Below are 19,131 nucleotides of genomic sequence, written 5' to 3'. Positions count from 1 at the left end.
ATCAAATTTCCTGTATTAAGTTGGCCGCTAAGTTTTTCCGAATTAAATTTTGGCGGTATGTTCATATGTTATCAGTTGTATTTTTAAACTTTGCTGCAGAATGAATACAAGGTTTTTAGTTTAGCCCTAAATCTAAGTACGTTTTCCCGTTAAGGTCTTGCCCTAAATTTGATAACACCATGAAGAAATCAAAGCTATCTACTTCTGTGAGTAAATTTATATTTTAAGAATTAAAATATAATTTAAAATAAACATTGGTGCTCTTCTGTACTTGGTCCATACATTTTAAACTATAACTCTCATTTCTTGCAGAGTTTAATAAGAAAAACCATAAATGAAAAACCTTCAGGGCAACCCAGCATTACATCTTTTCTGGTAAATATTTTAATATTTGAATTAATCATTTTACATGTCCATTTATGGCAAAGTGAAAATGCATCCAACAAACAATCACTGATAATTTGGGTTTATAAATTTCTGATTACTGCCATTTTTCTATTTTATTCTTCTGGAGTAAGTAACATGAGATACTGAATAGTTAATACATGTGTTCTAGCAGAAGAACATGTGTAATTCGCAGTCATAAGTACAACTTTATTGGGTATATAATAGTAATTGTGCTAAACCTGTGGTATTTTATAGATAGCACATTTAATCAATACCTGTTTCTCCCAGCTTTAAGTACCATGTAAATACCTTTATTTAACACTGAGTGGAGCTCATGTACACATTGCGAGACAGCACTTACGTTTCTACCTCTACACCACTGTAGAATTTATACTGGGTATCTATATATTGGTAACTGGCCTACTTTTAGAGCATTTTCAACTGAATATGCATTTTCATCTGATTGGTACTAGTAAGAATCCTGACTTAAAAACAATGGCGGCAAAATGCACCTCGGTTGGGAGTGCTCAGTTAATTTCACTTTCCCATGTCACCCTTAATAATAATATTAGCTAATTGCCATATGTACCTTCCCAGGCTCATGCTATTTTTAAACATTTTTGTGACTTTATAAAAAAATTACATAGGAAAAATATGATTTAAATTAATTTTTACATTGTGAAATGCAGTAACTTTTAGATGTGAATCGATGGATACTTCCACATTTAAGGTAACCCGTTGGAATTTGTGTTGAACTTGTCAGAATAAAATTGTCGTAAGAGATATATTATGTACCAAAAAAAAATGAAAAACAGTTCAGGTCCCAGTAGCGTAGCCAGGATTTTGTTTCAGGGGGGGGGGGCACACCATTGAAAAAAAAGTAAAAAAATAAAAATATTTGTATGTACGACCATACGTTTCGGGGGGGCAGGTGCCCCCTGTGCCCCCCCTAGCTACGCCACTGTCAGGTCCACGACAAATGGTCACAGGTTGTCAACTCTACCCCCTCAGATTTCTTTTAAAATTCGTTCTTGGGGTTATTTTTTGCAATAAATAATGGCAAAAATGGTATTGACCCCTGAAATAGGCAAGTAAATATCTTAATGAAAAATTATCCGATTTTAATGAAACAAACATTGATTGAAAGACATTATCCTGCAAATTTCATAAATAATTTTAGAAACTTCGTACATTTGACCCTTGACCTCTTTCATGTAGGTTAAAATCTTTTACCTTTGCTCTTAACCTTAACTATTATTTTAATTATTTATTTCGAATTATAAAATGCTAAAATCCCAGTAAATGACTAATATTTTTAGTTCTCGAGAAATGTAAAAGGACCCCAAAAACTTATTTTAAAAGAAATCTGTGGGGTAGCAGGGTTGGCACTTTTTTGATTTAATAAAAATCAGATCAATTGATTTTTTTGATTTTATTGAATAAATGTATTTTTATACAATTAATGGCACTTTTCCTGTATAATTAATGGATATTTTAATTTTATCAGTTAGCTAATCTTGAATTAAATTAAATCTTAATAAAATTTAATTATTATTTAATATTTTAGTTTGTTCAGATTTTCTGTGTATTTCAATTTTTTAATAACCTATTTTTTGCCTTTTTTTTTATTCTTCCATTGAAGTCAAATTGATTTAAATCAGCCAACCCTGGGGGTAGGGTTGAGAACCTTTGACCAATTGTTGTGGAATTACCCGTTCGGCAGTTTAAAGGGCCACATTTCCATTTGAAAAAGTGGATGAAAACCTATCTTCTTCCAAACAGCTTGATAGCAGATCTGAACAATCATATTCCTGAATTTCATCTTTCATATTACCTAAGCTAATAATATTAAACGAATGTGTGGTCCTTTAAAATTAGAGAACTGGGACTAGTTCTTATAGTTTGGATATTTATAAATAACTCTAACTGAAAAGATCCATTCTTTTAATTATTGTTATAGAGTAATTGTGTGCGTATTTTTTTCAGACAAAGAAATCACTATTTACGACAATAAAACCTTCCAGTTGTGATAGCAAAATTCCATCAGAAGCTATGGATCCTAATACTATTAGTGATGATTGTGAGTTTTTACCGCCAACACCAATTACAAAGAAAACACCACAAAACCACAAACTATTGTCACATGACATTTTTATAATGGAAACCAAATCGCCCATATGGAGTGATGAAGATACAATTCCACCAACACCTGATAGTGATTTCAAGAGTTATACGATGTCATTCAGCAAATTTAATAGTGTTGCAGCTACATGTTCTAAAAAACAGGATTCGTTCAATGATCTTACTTTAATTTCACCAACTCCTCCATCCAGCAGGCCAACAAGTCGGTTAAAAGTCAAAACCATATCAATTAATCAGAATGTATTTGTAAACAAAAGAGCAAGTGAAATTACTAATGTATCTCCTAATTCAAAACAAATAGTTAAAAGGTTCCGTACTATGAACTCTCCTGCTAAGAAGAATTTATTTACATCGAATCACCATAGTATGAAACATTCCACATCTTTAGTATATAATTCAACCAATTCTGACCAGAGCCCAGACTGTTTTAATAAAAATATTGAATGCTTGAATATAATTGAAGAAGGTCCTTGTAGTTCCAAGATGACCTTGTTAAAATCAGAATTTGCTCTGAACATGCAGCCTTTAAAGGAGGTTTTTAATATCAAATCCCAAAATCTACCTCATTCTTATGAAAGTTCTGACCTTAGTGAAGCATTTGACGATATGTCACCATTCAAGGATTTTGATGAAAAGTGAGTTTAGGTGTGTTTGATGTACTCACAAAATGTATCGTAACTATTAGTATTTTTTTTAAGGGAAAATATGCCAAATGGTCAAGTTCGATTCATTGTTAAATCAGTCTATGATGTATCATGCAGAGAAAAAGTATTGACATTAAAGCCTTGTATTGAAAACATGGATACAGCTTTGAGGGTGTCTTGTTCCTTGCAAGATTTTTGGGTTCATACTGATGTTAAAAACGATGATGTCATTCATATTTTGGGTGTTGAGTGTGAAGGCAATAACTTCATGATAACTGCAAATAAAGGATTGGTGGTTGTCAACCCAGATGTCCTCATATCGAGCACCGCGATTTCATCCACTTTATTTTGTAAAAGAAAGGTTGTTCTTGGAGAAATTTTCAAAAGATGGGAATGTGGTAATCGCGCCATGCTTGTTGGATCTGTAGTTCATCAAATTTTCCAAACTGTATGTATCATTACCTATTTGATTTAGAGATATACTATTTAGCAAAATGGTTTTTGAAAATGCTGTGAAATTTTAACATCCACTCCCCTTGCTAGATGTTAAAATAGTATTACCATAGCGTACTAGAACGTTTTCCTTTCAGCTGGTCGCTGTAAATGGCAAAGTAAAAATGAATCTCATAAGTGATCACTGCTTCGGTTAATGAATTTCTTATTACAGCCTGGGGTTATATGAAGCATGGATTAATTAACTATGGGATGTTCCATGGGTTCAAAAATATCGAAGTTGCCTGTTCCGAATGCCACCTATCAGCGAAAAGCGCCAATAGTGGAAATTTAATTTTTATCTATACAAACAAACGTGGACAGGCAGTTGCAGTGGGTTTTATTAATATATTACACGCGGGAAAAAAATCAAAACTTGTATCCGGTTGTATCGGTAAAAAGGTGATTTGCGTATGCGCTGCTGAAATGATTTTGGAACAGTCGAGAGAGTTCTACGGGGGTGGAACATCCCTTAGTTAATTAATCCATGTATGAAGTAACATATTAGAGCATTAACCCATAATACTTACACGTTCAATTCATCATTGCAAAACTTAATGGGCCTATCTTATATGTCCAAGTTTACTTTTGAGTTGGATTTTAAATTTAGAACGATAGTTTTTAGTCTTGGCTCAAATCAATGGTGTACTTCATTTTTCTCTTTTAACCATATAAATTTTGTAAAAAAGCATTTTTAATTTAACAATATTTTTGGTGTAAAACAAATCGTGGTTTCCATTGTGTTTGTTTTATTCATATGGCATGTGCGTCTTAGATATGTACCTATAAAAGTTGAAAGCTCATGTCCGCATTAAGTTTAATTCAATAAAATAATTGTTTTTAATGTGTAATTGTTTCTATTACACAGGCTATGGAGAAATCTATTTGTTCTTTGGAGAGTCTTACGAAGATAATGAATAGCCATCTAAGAAGCCCAAAGGTTCTCCTAGATATGTATGATTTGCTTTATATTATATATTCATGGAAGTCTAGGATCTTCTCCTTTTTTCTCTATGATCCCAAATTTCTCATTGTTATGAAATAATTCAGCCCTTAATTTCTTATCATACTCCCTGGAATGAAAAACACTGTATGGGGCGCCAAACCGGAAAAAAACTAAATAACATTTCTAGAAATATTTTTACATTTCTAGAAATATTTTTACATTTCTAGAAATATTTTTACATTTCTAGAAATAATTTAACGTTTCTAGGAATATTAGAGAGAAAGCAGCTCTCGTAGTTTCCAATTGAACGCGTCGTAGAGTTGAGTGTGAACACTGTAATGGCGAACTCTGATGACACTTGTACCGTTGATGATGGCACTTGTACCGTTGATGATGGTACAAGTGCCATCATATCAGCAACGGTACCAGTGCCATCATATCAGCAACGGTACCAGTGCCATCATATCAATGTTAAAATATTTCTAGAAATGTTATTTAGTTTTTTCCGGTTTGGCGCCCCATAGTACACTCTTGTACTATTTGTAAAATTAGAAGTACATTAAAATGACTAGTATAATCATATGTTTTAAAATTGTAATAGGCCATGGAATTTAATAAATAGAAATTTCAATTGAAAGACAAGATACTAGCCATTTTTATTATGTAAATAAACGATTTTAGCTATGAAGTATCTTGCCTTTCATTTGAAATTTACTTCTTTTTGACTACTATAAATTTGACAGCATAACCAACATGAAAATGATGTTTAAAGTATAAATTTATTGTACCAAAGTGGATTTTACTTATTTCAAATTAAAAAAACTGGTAATTATATTTTTTTAGCTAAAATATGTTTCAATAAAATAGATACGCCCAAAATATTAGTTTCAAAGAAGTGGAAAATGGTGTGACTGAGTACCTAAACCCAATTAAAACGTGGATAGAAAGGTTTTTGATCAAAAAGGAAAATTTATTATCGGACACTTCTGAAAAGGCTCAGTTGATAGAAGTAACCGATATTGAAGAAAATTTTTGGTCACCCAAATTAGGCCTCAAAGGAAAAGTAGATATTACTGCCAAAGTTACTCTACACAAAGGGAATTCAAGAGTTGTTAAAGTACTATTATTATAAAGAATTATTGAGGGATTACAGATATTTACACTTTTTCTTCTCTTATTAGTATTTTCCTATAGAGTTGAAAACTGGAAAACCAAGTTTTTCTGTCGAACATCAAGGCCAAATAATCCTTTATTCTATGATGATGAATGAACGATACCTAGATCCTCAAGGTGGATTGTTACTTTACCTACAAGGATCACCAGCAATGAAATATGTTGAAGCCCAGTCAAACAAGCAAAATGGGCTTTTACAAATGAGAAATGATTTGGCAAAATATTTATCTACAATAAATACTGCAAATTGTGTGTTGCCCACTCCCATTGCCAGGTACAAGAACTGCGAAAAGTGCCCTTTGTTGCTACCCTGCGCAATCACTGAAAGGTATCAGTTCTTTTATGCCAAAATGTATTATTATTAAAATTTTGTGAAGAAACTCCTTGATTGTGAAGTGTTTACCTGGACGTTTTCTTTGTAATGTCATTTTGATCGTCTGTGACATTCCGATGTTTCTGCATGTGCATGAGTAACAATTCAAGTAATATAGAAAAATCCCAAATTCAGATGACATAGTGGTAACTTCATACTTTAGTCAGTGTTACACAGGAATAGGGAGTTAGATACTTCCCCTGAAGGGTTTATCATAAACTTCTACAAATATTAGCTTAGTAACCTTTATTGTGTTTTTTTAGGACAATAGAAACAGCTACTGACGCAGTGCCAAAGGAACGTAACGATTTAGTTTCAGCTACCACTATTCATTTGAGTGATGCCCACTTAAATTATTTTATTCACTGGTTTGGTTTAATTCAAATGGAAGCGGTAGCCAATATGAAACGAAACGTTAATAAGTCATTTTGGAATGATGAACCAAAGAAAAGGTGAGTTAATTATTTTCTTAGTACCAGTATAGTTCATGATTCAGAGTCAGATTCAATTCTGTAAAAAACGTTTAAATAGTTGGGTTTTTCATAATGGCCCACTAAAGGCCCTTATCTGTTACAAGCACACATCCATTATTTAAGTGTGTTATCAATGTGTTTTATTGATTTGGTGGGGTAGTCAGAGCCGTAATTTAAATTGAAATCCCAAATATGCACCTGATACAGTATAATAAGAGTTTAGCAGAATCTTCTATTTGATTGATTACCTTATGGAGGAATGTCTGCGAAAAAAGGTTGTGATACCGAGGTCTGTTATGATGGGATCTTTCCCTACTTTTTGTATTGAGTTGTTAAGCAGAATCTTCAACAAAGCATATTCCACTTAGCTAAAAGGAATGCCAGCTCACATCTGAGTTTTGCGTAAGATGATAGCACTCAATGAATTTCAATGATCCACCATCAAACATCCTACAGTACTGCTTAGAACAAAGTTCACTAAACGAGTGCTCGCTTAAAGCAAAGCGGGGGTGTCGCAGCAGCCCTAGCAGTAGCCCTAGCTCACGTGTCTCCCCCATTAGCGCCGTTTTAAGCGAGCGCTCGCTTAGCGAACTTTGTTCTAAGCAGTACTGTACTTAATACTGCTCTTAAATATTATTTTTGAACGTTTTAGCCTCTTTTAATCTAGCTAGTTTTGCCAAGATATTGGAAACAATAGTTAATTAAATTACTCGAGGACTTTCTGTGTAGATATATTCTTCTCTTGTGAAAGATAACTAATACATTTCTGATTAATTAATTAAATTCCAGCTATAAATTAAAATGTACATATAAATCTTGTTTTATAACAGGGAAATGAGAGGAACAAGTCTTTGTCAAATGAAAGTTATTAACGTAGTTGCAGTTGATAGTGCAAATGGACCGTTCCATCATGTGCTGGCAAAGGTTGAGACATTCAATAGTATCAAACTTAAGTCTACAGCGCTAAAAGTAAATGATACAGTAGTAGTGAGCTGTGAAAAAGCTACTCCAGAATTAGCAATAGCAATTGGAAGTATCAAAGAAATTACAGCTGAGAAAATTCATTTGTTACTTGACAAGTAATGGACTTTCATAATTTTTTAATGATTAGTTTGAACATAATTCTATAATATTTTTCCATATGTATCTTCCTGTGTTGTTTGTAGCTGTGATTATTAAGTAATTCAAAGTTTGTGACAGCCCCCCCCCCCACCTTGAGAAAAATGTATGACAACTCTGGCTGGAGGACAATGTTTGTCCTGGAATAATGTCATTCCATGAATAGCACTCAGTAAAACCTTTATAATTATGGGATACTATAATAGACTTATGGTTTGAATAAGGAAATTGGATGAAGACTTATTTCAATTTCTCCTACGCATGATTTAGGGAGCCTGACCAATTTTATTTAAGGGTTGGTGCATGCTGGTAGACATCCCCAAGTAGGCATATAAATAAATATATTCTTTGGGGCACTGATTTAATTATAGAATTTGTCTAGTTCAGATTGTGGCAAATGAGAACAAACAAACATAGCTGTGGGCTCTAGTGGCATTTTCTACTATGCAGGGTATTTTTTTAACTGATTGTCAATTTGCAGGTAGTAAAAATTAAAAAAAATTATATTTACATATTAGCATATGTAACATAATTACTCATAAGTGTGTCAGAAAGAACTTTTTCAAATGAGACCTTGTTGCAAGGATATGACGTAATTGACGTCACTTTCCAGTCGATAACAGTTTTATCGTCATCAAAACTAGTTCTGGCAGGGAGGGAAGGAAGTTAAAACCAGTTTTATGCGATGTTAGTCCGTATTTTCTTTGGTGGCTATGAAACAAGGTCTGATTTAAATTTTTAATACAGAGATGTTAAACAGAGGCACACTTATGAGTAATTATGTTACATATGATATTAGTTATAAAGCAAAATGAAATAAATTAAGAAAATGGTGTTATTTAAATAAATTCAATATTATTGAAATACTATTTTATTGATTTTAAATATAGTATTAGTGATCCACTATCACATCTCTGAAATTAACAAAATTAAAACGAGTACACCAAGGAAATGTATGAATTCTTTTCTCTCAGTTGTGCTTGGTTTTGTTAATTCTTGTTGATGCTGTTACATTTGTCCAAGATCTCTCAAAGCTCTTAATATAGCTGTTTAATTTAACAAAATTTTTGTTTCTAGAAATCTTTCTAAACGACCCAATTGGACCAGCGAAACATTTTCAGTTGACGTTTACAACTCTACTATAGTAATATCTGCTAATTACTGTAATTTGGTGAAGTTAATGACAAACAATGCTATGATAAATAAACTTAGAGATATAGTCATTGATAAATGCCAACCCAAATTTAAAGACCGCTTAGAAAAGTGTGTTTTAAATTCACTAAAAACTCAGTTAAAAAATTTGAACGGAGTACAGCAACGAGCTGTCATGAAAGTTTTAACAGCTGAGGATTACGTATTAATTCAGGGGATGCCTGGGACTGGTTAGATGAATCAATTATATTCTAACGAAAACTCATTTAGGTTACTGAGAAAGTACAAGGTAACCTGTTTACAGAAAACCAGAAGTATTCCCATTAAATTATATATGTATAATAGAATGTCAAAGTATACATTGACACCATTTAAATTAAATGTAATGTTAGATGTACGTAACATGTGTTTTCAAATTCATTGTCTCACCACCATCACTAAGAAACCGTATCATGGAAAGAAAATTAAGGAAAAGAAAATGGATTTGGGTGAAGTAGCGTACAGCAACCTCATCTTGTTATCTCATAAAGATGGTACAATACAATTGGGAAGATGGATCATTTTCGTTTGAAGTAGTAGCTTAGGTTATAGATCATTCTAACTGCCATGGAAGGTGGTTTTCTTTTTTCTCAGTAACCCAATTAAGTTCTTGATTTTAAATAAAAGACTGTACATAATTTACCTGCATAGGTTTTTTCATTCTTTTATAGGAAAAACCACAACAATTGTGACAATGGTTGAAGCTCTAGTGTTTTTAGGGAAATCAGTATTATTAACGAGCTACACTCATTCAGCAGTAGACAATATATTGCTAAAACTAAAAGCAAAGAATTGCAATTTTGGTTTTTTGAGGATGGGTAAAGGGTCTAAGGTACATCCTGAACTGGTCCACTTCTCATCCGATTTCCAAACGAAGGAATTGAAATCAGTAGATGAATTAGCAGCTTTATTCAAATCTGTTGTAAGTTAACCACTTATTTTGAAGGTATGATATAAGAACGGTATATACTTTCCAAATTAGAACGCGAGATGGCACGAAACAACAGTGAACAACTTTTTGATCTTAAGCCTGCTCCGGATACCATTTCTCTTTTCTGTTCTTCCACACTACTTTTGCTTTCTATTACTATGCAGGTAAATGAACAACTGGTTAATCTTAAGCCTTTTCTAGCTACTATTTCACTTTTCATCTTAATCTATTGCTATAATATCTAGCTTTACTTTTCATCCATCCTGGATTGGCTTTCTATTACTATGCAAATAACAATACCAATTGCGTTATATTAAATAATTAGATTTAATACAAATCCGAGCTCCTAGCTGCATTGCTTTCAAATTCTGAACCTAGCAGGTGTCCATCTACTAAGTATTTTACAAAATATTATCAAGAACTTGCTACCAAGATTTACAAATAAGAAACATGACAACATGAGCAAAGACGTGGTGCTACCAATATACAAATTAGTATCATGACATTTCTTAAAATTAAATTTATTTTGAGCTATTCATAAATGACTTGGCAGAATTTTTGCATGTTGCTTGTCTATACATATACAATTTATGTGTCATTTTGAAGCATTTTTATATTTTTTAATGTTACCATGCGTTTTTTTCATAGCCTGTAGTTGCGACCACGTGTTTGAGCGTAAATGAACCAATATTTCAAAGGAGAACTTTTGATATTTGTATCGTTGATGAAGCGTCTCAAGTTCTACAGACTGTTTGCTTAGGTCCACTTTTTCTTGCCAAAACATTTGTGTTGGTGGGTGATTCTAAACAACTTCCCCCTTTGGCTCAAAGTGATATGGCTAAGTAAGTATCAAGTATTGTGCTGGAGATGTCATACATTAGCGCTCTTTAAATTTTTCAAGTGTAGCAAACCCATAGTAAAATACTATCCAATTATTTAAAAATGCTTGATCAACACTTAATACAATAAGGGATAATTTTGATCCCCAAAACCGCTTTAAGTTTTATCCTGTTTCTGAATGTAATGGTTAACTTATTTATTTCAGGACAAAAGGAATTTGTCAAAGTTTGTTCGAATGTTTAGAGTCACCCGAAAGTATTGTTGAATTAAATACCCAATATCGAATGAATAGAGAAATTATGCGTATTGCTAATGAATTTACATACAATGGAAAATTAGAAGTGGGAAATGACGAAGTGGCAAATGCCACGATGCCTATCTCGAACATTGTTAAAGAGCAGATATTTAACGAATGGGCTAAAATCTTTTCTACAAATATTGATGATGCAGTTTTATTTATCAATACCCATGAGTTGCCTGCTGAAGAAACAAACAATGATCAAGGCCAAATAAGTAACGAAGTAGAAGCTGAGATTGCCTCTAAAATTGTGGAGAAACTAATTAAGGTAAAGTTACTTTAGTTTCATTTTCACACTAATTAGTTGTCTTGGGTGGTACCATCTACCAATAATAACGGTTTAATATAATAATCAGCTAGGCTAATACCCAAGGCACCACCTTAGGCCTAAGTCATCAAGCGACTTTTAAAGCCATTAATTCAGGTGGCCAGGTTACAATGTGTAGGAGGGTGGTGGCACGCCCTTCACTCCAACAGCTCCCTACACTAACTATTACTGTTAACCTCCACAAGTTTTTATGGAAGGGGAAACCGAAGAACTCTGGGGAAAACCCCTTAAACCAGTGGGGAGAGAACTTGCAAACTCAACGCAAGAGAAGTTCCGAGTTTCCACCCGGTGCCACAAGCTGGGATCGAACCCGGCTCCTCTTGCTGCGAGGCGAAAGTGCTAACCACTCCGCCACCCCACTATAATTTCAGTAGCTATTTGCCATATGGCCATAAGCGGCCTCCTGAAGGAATAGTATAGACAAGGTGGTGTTTAATCCAACACCCTGTTGACAATGTGCTGCTCGCTGGAGGGGATCAATTTTAGAAAGGGGATGCTTGAGGTAGACTTTTACATTGGATCGGTAGATCGCTTTGTCTATTTATAAGGATAAAAACATGGAAAGTTTGAATATTTCAAACTCGTTCTTAAGCGTATTTACAAAACACAAAAATTTTATTTGAAATGCCTAAGGCTGGGCTCTGTTTTCTCCATCAGCATTCGTTAAATAGCTTCAAGTTCGGTTTTCAATATCATGTTAAAAGTCGACCACTAGGTCTCCCGTTATTTTAGCGGCCCGCTGGTTCATAGGCATTTGAGACTTAATAAAAATTACCCGGCCAGCTGAATTAATGGCATTGAAAGTCGATAAATGACAGGCCTAATTCGGTTCCTTTGGTATTAGCTTAGCTGATTATTATTATTACCATACTATTCCTACATGATTGCATGATATACCATCATAGTTCTAGTTTATCAGATTTCTGAAATTTTTCACAACAAATTTAATCATGTAAATATTACTCCCTCTGAGAAAATTTACACAACAGTGTTGTTCCATGTTAGTGAAGGGAAAATTTCAACAATTTATCGTGGTTCTTATTTTTTGTTCAACTTATTAAAAAAGCTGGTTTTATGACCAATACTTTCCCTATTATTAAAATTGAGTAATTTTTATAAGTTAACCTATTAATGGTACAACACCTTTAAAAAATATTAAACAACAATCAGTACAAATATAACTGAATAAGTTAATTTTGAAAGGAACTTACTGGTCGTTACAAGTAATTTTCTTTGTCGGATAACTTTTAAAATCTTGCACGTGTTAATAGGTCTTTAGTGACTAGGGATGAGCACCTATGATTATTATACCACTGTTTTCGATTTATATTCATAGATTGGTAAAATTGATGAAGCAGATTTGGGTGTTATTAGTCCATACAGAGACCAAATAAGACTAATTTCGAACAAATTGAATCTCTTTGCAAATAAAGTTGAAATTAATACTGTTGATCAATATCAAGGACGTGACAAATCCGTTATTATATTTTCATGTGTAAGAAGCAAATGCAGGGGCGATATTAAGGTGAATAGAAATTATATAGTTTTAATATAGTAGTAATAAACTTTTCATTCTTTTAGCCTGGAGAAATACTTCAAGATTTCAAGAGACTAAATGTGGCATTAACAAGGGCCAAAACTAAACTGATTTTAATCGGGGATATAGTAACATTAAAATTATATCGTCCATTCTTTCGTCTTTTTGAAATACTAAAAAACAACCAAATTTTAAATGTTTCAAATTCAATTTTAATTTAAAACCAAAATGTTTAGTAATAAAATGAATTGGAATTTATAAGAAGTTTGTCACAATTTATTTCGCCATTTACAATAAGTATCTTTTTAGGGGCAGTACCAATCGTCACAATTACCTTCTAACATTATTTTCATGACCGCTCACGATTGGGCATCGACTTAGCCTGCGCGCTTTAAAATAAGATATATCAGAAAATTAAATGGTAAAATCACGAATTTGAAAAATATTACAGATAACATAATGGTCCATGTTTTCAAGACCATAAATAAAATCATAATAATCAGCTAGGCTAATACCCAAGGCACCACCTTAGGCCTAAGTCGTCGAGCAACTTTTGAAGCCATTAATTCAGGTGGCCGGGTTACAATGCGTAGGAGGGTGGTGGAAAGCCCTGCATGCCACGCGTTCGAGCCAACAGCTCCCTACACTTAACTATTACCGTTAACCTCAACAAGTTTTTATGGAAGGGGAAACCGAAGATCTCGGGGGAAAACCCCTTAAACCAGTGGGGAGAGAACTTGCAAACTCAACGCAGAAGGAGTAGTTCCGAGTGCCACAAGCTGGGATCAAACCCGGCTCCTCTTGCTGCGAGGCGAAAGTGCTAACCACTCCGCCACCCCACTTAACCAAGACTATTACACCCTTAATTATCAGTCAATCCTCAGCAATCTTTGGTTATGCATCATATTAAAGTATAAGATAATCATAAAAAAAATTGGGTTAAATTTCAGGAATAGCCACCCCTCCAACTTCTCAAAAACCATAAAATAGTAGACTTAATTTACTTTAAAGTAAGTTGTTAGCACTTTCGCCTCGCAGCAAGAGGAGCCGGGTTCAATCAAAAACTCAAAACAACTCCTTCGGCATGGAGTTTGCAAGTTCTCTCCCCACTGGTTTAAGGGCTCCCTCGCTTGAACATTGAAATGTATCTATACCAACGCTGAATCAATATTAAGCAAATTACAGGAACTGAAACCAATCGTATGTAATTGCTGTAACCGAGTCATGGTTGCATGAGGGTATCACCGAAGAAGCCTACACTCTCTCTGGCTATGACTCCTATAGAAGTGATGCCTCCACTCGAAAAGGGGGATGTGTTATCTACGTCAGAGCCTGCTTAGGCGGAAATCTCAACAAATTGTTATCATCTTTTTGATTTGCTGTTACTGTTCTCTATCGGCTTCTGCGGAATTTGACAAAACGCTGCTGGACACTCTTAATCGTGTCTGCCGTTTATGCAACCGAGTACTGATTCTTGGTTATTTCAATGCACCCTCAATTGACTGGACGGCGTGTACCACTCCTAGAGGTAAACGCTATTTCAACAGCAAACTGTTACGAACATGTCAGGTATCTCTTCTGCAGCAGCATGTAACCCAACCTACTCGATATAGAGGATCCGACAATGCCAACGTCCTGGACTTGGTATTCACCTTCGACTGGGATATGCTAACTTCTCTAAATATTGGAGCCCCACTGCAATTTGAATTTGAGCACCTTTCGACTTGGAAAAAGGATTGACTTGTCTCAGCCCTCAATTCGATACATCTATGGGCATGGGGATTTTGAGCTCTATCGTGCGGCTCTACAAGCTCAAACCTCCATTGAAGTAAACTATATGCTCTTTACCCATTTCATCCACACCGCACGAGCCGAATCCATACCCACCACTATCTCTGCGCCCAACCAGCAGGATAAACTTCGCTGCGAGCCATGGTAGTCTAGCAAAACCCAAGGTCTTATTTTGGCTAAACGTCGAGCTTTTCATAGATATATCTCCCACCGTACATCATACACACGGCACCTGTACTCTGTTCATCGCAACGCTTTAGTCTCTCATATTCGTCGAGCAATATTTCGCTATGAATCTCTTTTGGTTGACCAAGTTGGTTCAAACCCAATGGCACTTTTCTCCTATGTTGGGCGCAGTACCAAACTTCGAGCACCTCCTGCAGTTCTAGAACTTTCTTATGGTCAAGTTAGTGCTGACCCGGATATTATCAGCGGTGCTATGAGCGATTTTTTCCAATCGGTTTTCCAACGGGAGGCCCATCCAGAGGCTGCTTTCTTGGGGGGTTTTGCGGGCTTTGCTAACGATTCCACGGATGCCAGCCTACTGCTCTTGACTTATGGAGTAGTCAAACGAGCCCTATCACGCATCAAGGTTGACAAGTCCCCCGGGCCGGATGACATTCATCCTCGCCTTTTAAAGGTGGGTGCTTCTATATTGGCCGGTCCACTACTCTGTAATAATGAACAGTCGCTATCCACGGGTGTCTTGCCTTCCATCTGGAAACAAGCCGATGTCATTCCCCTAAAGAAAAAGCCAAATAGAGTGTTATCGTCTGATACGATTTTGAAAACTTGTAACGTCACAGCTGTAGTGTTAATAGTGGCCGCCATGACAGTTACCGTTTTTATCAATAGGCAAATTACAATGGTGACGTCGCAGGGTTTCCAAATCGTATCAGACGACAACACGAGTGGAAGAATTCCGGCCGATCAGCTTGACCATAAGCCTATCAACCCTAAGTTTGAATCGAAAGGCAGTGTTGGTTCAAGCAAACGACTGGCGAGAAGGTACAGCGGTAAATCCACCCGTTGGCGGAAAAGAAAAACCTAACACGTCCCGCAATGCATGATGCCAGCTGCTTTGATAACAGAGAGGTGCGTAGAGAGAGAAAGGGGGAAGGAAGAAGCTTCAATTTATCTCTACTAGGTGCCGATACTATCGCCTGATTTCTTCTTTTTCGCCCGTCCAGTGGTGGTACAAAGGGTGCTATGCGCGTTTCAAACTTGGAGGTTATAGGCTTATGGCTTGACCTGTTTTCCGTGCAAAAACTTGGAAGTTCCAGTGCGGGATGCTCTCACCTCGATGCTCGCGGCTTCTTCTCAGATGTACAGCACGGTTTTCTACTTAAGACATCCTGCTTTACCAACCTCCTGGTAACCTTTGATGCGTTGTACAGCGCACTAAATGACGGTCACGATTACGACCTCATCTTTTTGGATCTTCAGAAAGCGTTCGACACGGTTTCCCACTCTACTGATGTCTAAACTGCGTGCCTTGGAAGTACCAGTTTTATCCGACTGTTCTCAGCGTGTCTGCTACCGAGGTTCAAGGTCACCCTGGCAGCGGGTCTCGAGCGGGGTTCCTCAGGGATCCGTCTTGGGTCCGGTGCTATTTCTGATCTTCATCAACGATCTACCTCTTACTGTGAAGAACTCGCTAATACAACTTTTTGCAGACGATAGCAAACTTGGTAATCGTATCCGTTCTCTGGCCGACTGTCAGGATCTGCAAAACGATCTCTGCGGTGTGGAAGCCTGGGCCAAGGAAAACTGCATGAGTTTTAACGCAGGCAAATCCACTATCTTGCACCTCGGCAAAACGAACCCACAGTTCGTCTATTTCTCAATGGGGCAACCTTTAAGCTCCAGTGCTCAAGTTCGAGATTTGGGGATAAAAGTATCACGTCTCTTAGGTCCAACCGTCCACGTACGAGCTGCGGTCGCCAGTACAACGCGTGTACTATTTTTGCTTCGACGCTCTTTCTCTCGCCTGGACGAAAAATCGGTTAAAATACTCTTCAAGACTTACGTCAGACCGCACCTCGAATATTGTTCAAGTATTTGGAATCCTACCTCAATAAAAGACTGATACTATAGAACGAGTTCAACGGAAAGCCACAAAAATGGTTTCACGTCTTCGCGGGTTTTCATATGAAGACCACTTGAAGCGCCTATAGGCATGCAGTAACTGCAATCGCGCTGTCTACGGGCGGATCTAGTGGAGACATTCAAACTTGTACATGGACTTTACTCTATCAACCCGGACCTTTTTTTCGTATAATTTGGAGTGGCCGAAATGCTCCGAAAATTTTCAAGACTGGATGTGCTTCCACAATTCGGTGAAATTTCTTCACTCAGCGGATAGTTAACCACTGGAACTCCCTCCCTACTTTGGTTAAAACGCGTTCCTCCGTCGGTGCTTTCAAAAACCAATTAGACAAACATATGGGTATGGTATATCAAAAGTCAAAATTTAGGCCAGAGATTCCAATAACAGTAGACCGGTTTCGCCCATTTGTGGCTCATCAGTAGTGTAGGAACTCTGGCTATCCTCGGGTTGGGTTTGAACTTAAACGGTGTACTTCTTTCATTGTACCTCGTTGTAACCATTGCTTTATATGTATTTCTTTGTCGCTGATGCTGGCCGACGCTTGCTTGTATATATTCTAGTTCAATAAATTCTATTCTATTATATAATCCTATTCTAGCATATCGAAAGAAATTGTCTAATTCAAACTTTCCGCCAAACTAATCCTATTACATTTTTAATTATTGTTATTTTAATTATTGAAAAAGCTTAGAAAATAAATAATTATAATTAATTTACAACGTTGAGAAATATTCCTATTATAATATCCTATTCTAATTCAAACTTCCCGTCAAACTAATCCTATTACATTTTTAATTCTTTTACTTTTAATTATTGATATAGCCTAGAAAATAAGTAATTATAATTAATATCGAAAGAAATTGTCTAATTCAAACTTCCCGCCAATTTAATCCTATTACATTTTTAATTATTTTTCTTTTGATTATTGATCTGCCGTGCAAAGCACAAAAGCCTTAAGATACCCCAACTTACTTTTTTCAAGTTTATATAGTAGACTTGGATTTTTCAACTCAAATTATATTCTGGTACTAAACAATTTACAGGCCAAACGATATTTCAGAAATATCATTAAAACCATGTCTTAAAACGCTAAAAAAATGCGTTTTGATTTGACTTTTAAAGAAAATAAACCCATTAATGCGTTTTTGGTTTGAAAATAATGCAAAAACCTAAAATAATGCGTTTTGCAACAAGTCATTTCTCTAAGAACAAAAATTTTAAATTCGAAAATTAGTTCAAAATTTAATTTAACGTACAAAATAAGGAGAAATAAATCCAAAATCTGTAAATCGAAAATTTGGTCGTTAATGCTTTGTGCTTTGCACGGCAGTGATATAGCTTAGAAAATAAGTAATTATAATTAATTTACAACGTCAAGAAATATTCCTATTATAACAAATCGAAAGAAATTGTCTAATTCAAACTTGCAAACTTCCCGACACTGAACTAACTGCTCGATGTGTAGCTCTATCTACCATGTCGTCGCTTTCCACAGCGCCGACGACATTGTTTAATTCAAATTTCCCGCCAAACTAACTGCTCAATGTTGTCTAATTCAAACTTCCCGCCAAACTAACTGCTCAATGTTGTCTAATTCAAACTTCCCGCTAAACTAACTGCTCAATGTTGTCTAATTCAAACTTCCCGCCAAACTAACTGCTCAATGTTGTCTAATTCAAACTTCGCGACACGACGACAAACAAACATACAACACTTAACGACAACGCCGACGACATTGTTTAATTCAAACTAACTACAATAATTCAAACTTTCCGCCAAACTAACTGCTCGATGTGTAGCTCCATCTACCGTGTCGTCGCTTTCCACGACTCCGACGACGACAAACAAACAACACCTAACGACATTCCGTCCATAGCAATAGTGTCACTTCGAATATATATTCGATGTGAAACTAAAAATGAGCCGAAAACCCCACGAACGTTTCGAGGGGAGGCAAGTGCCTTACTTGTCCTCCCCCCCCCCTCTGTCTCTGTTATTAGCAGATTAATTTATACAATCTGTTTGAAATTAAAAATATATATTAATCTTTAGTAAATGGCCACACATTAGTTTGAATTTCGGGAATTGGGGCTGAAGTGCCAAATTTTTATTGATCGTATCTGCTTTCCCCACGCCGTACGGAATGGAAGCTCTGCAGCTGCTAGCTCAAATTCGGACCTAATGTTTCAAATAATTCTTTGGCCCTTTAATATTTTGAAAATCTTATGGAAATTTTAATTATGTTGCTGGCAATGCTGTTCCCGCCAAATATTTTAGTGTTTTCTGTTATATCCAAGCAGACGCCTATGTAATATGTTTATATTAAGACTTAGTAAAATTTTATTTATATTGTGGT

The 19,131-nt window shown here is 35.6% G+C and overlaps 1 protein-coding gene across 1 annotated transcript; it reads left to right on the top strand.

Annotated features, from left to right (window-relative positions):
• The first annotated feature begins 97 nt into the window (after nucleotides 1-97).
• Nucleotides 98-13,095, top strand: Dna2 (DNA replication helicase/nuclease 2). The gene is made up of 15 exons (XM_090169704.1): nucleotides 98-206; nucleotides 313-375; nucleotides 2,374-3,164; nucleotides 3,228-3,621; nucleotides 4,534-4,619; nucleotides 5,479-5,728; nucleotides 5,793-6,112; nucleotides 6,421-6,609; nucleotides 7,461-7,709; nucleotides 8,827-9,131; nucleotides 9,612-9,862; nucleotides 10,520-10,713; nucleotides 10,917-11,277; nucleotides 12,674-12,862; nucleotides 12,919-13,095. Exons 1-15 carry the CDS (start codon nucleotides 180-182, stop codon nucleotides 13,093-13,095), a joined length of 3,846 nt encoding a protein of 1,281 aa, XP_090025830.1. The 5' UTR covers nucleotides 98-179.
• The last annotated feature ends 6,036 nt before the right edge of the window (nucleotides 13,096-19,131 follow it).

The sequence above is a fragment of the Leiobunum rupestre genome, chromosome 1 (assembly GCF_980474605.1).
Source record: "Leiobunum rupestre chromosome 1, qqLeiRupe1.1.hap1, whole genome shotgun sequence".
NCBI classification, from domain to species: domain Eukaryota; kingdom Metazoa; phylum Arthropoda; class Arachnida; order Opiliones; family Sclerosomatidae; genus Leiobunum; species Leiobunum rupestre.
Note: the sequence above shows the minus strand (reverse complement) of the source record. Positions and strands in the feature narration are given on the sequence as shown.

What these genes read in the sequence shown, in the direction of transcription:
- Dna2 (XM_090169704.1), top strand. Translation starts at nt 180, where the DNA reads ATGAAGAAATCAAAGCTATCTACTTCT. An exon ending in TCAGGGGATGCCTGGGACTG is followed by an intron (nt 9,132 to 9,611) that starts GTTAGATGAATC and finishes ATTCTTTTATAG; the next exon opens with GAAAAACCACAACAATTGTG. An exon ending in GCTCAAAGTGATATGGCTAA is followed by an intron (nt 10,714 to 10,916) that starts GTAAGTATCAAG and finishes TATTTATTTCAG; the next exon opens with GACAAAAGGAATTTGTCAAA.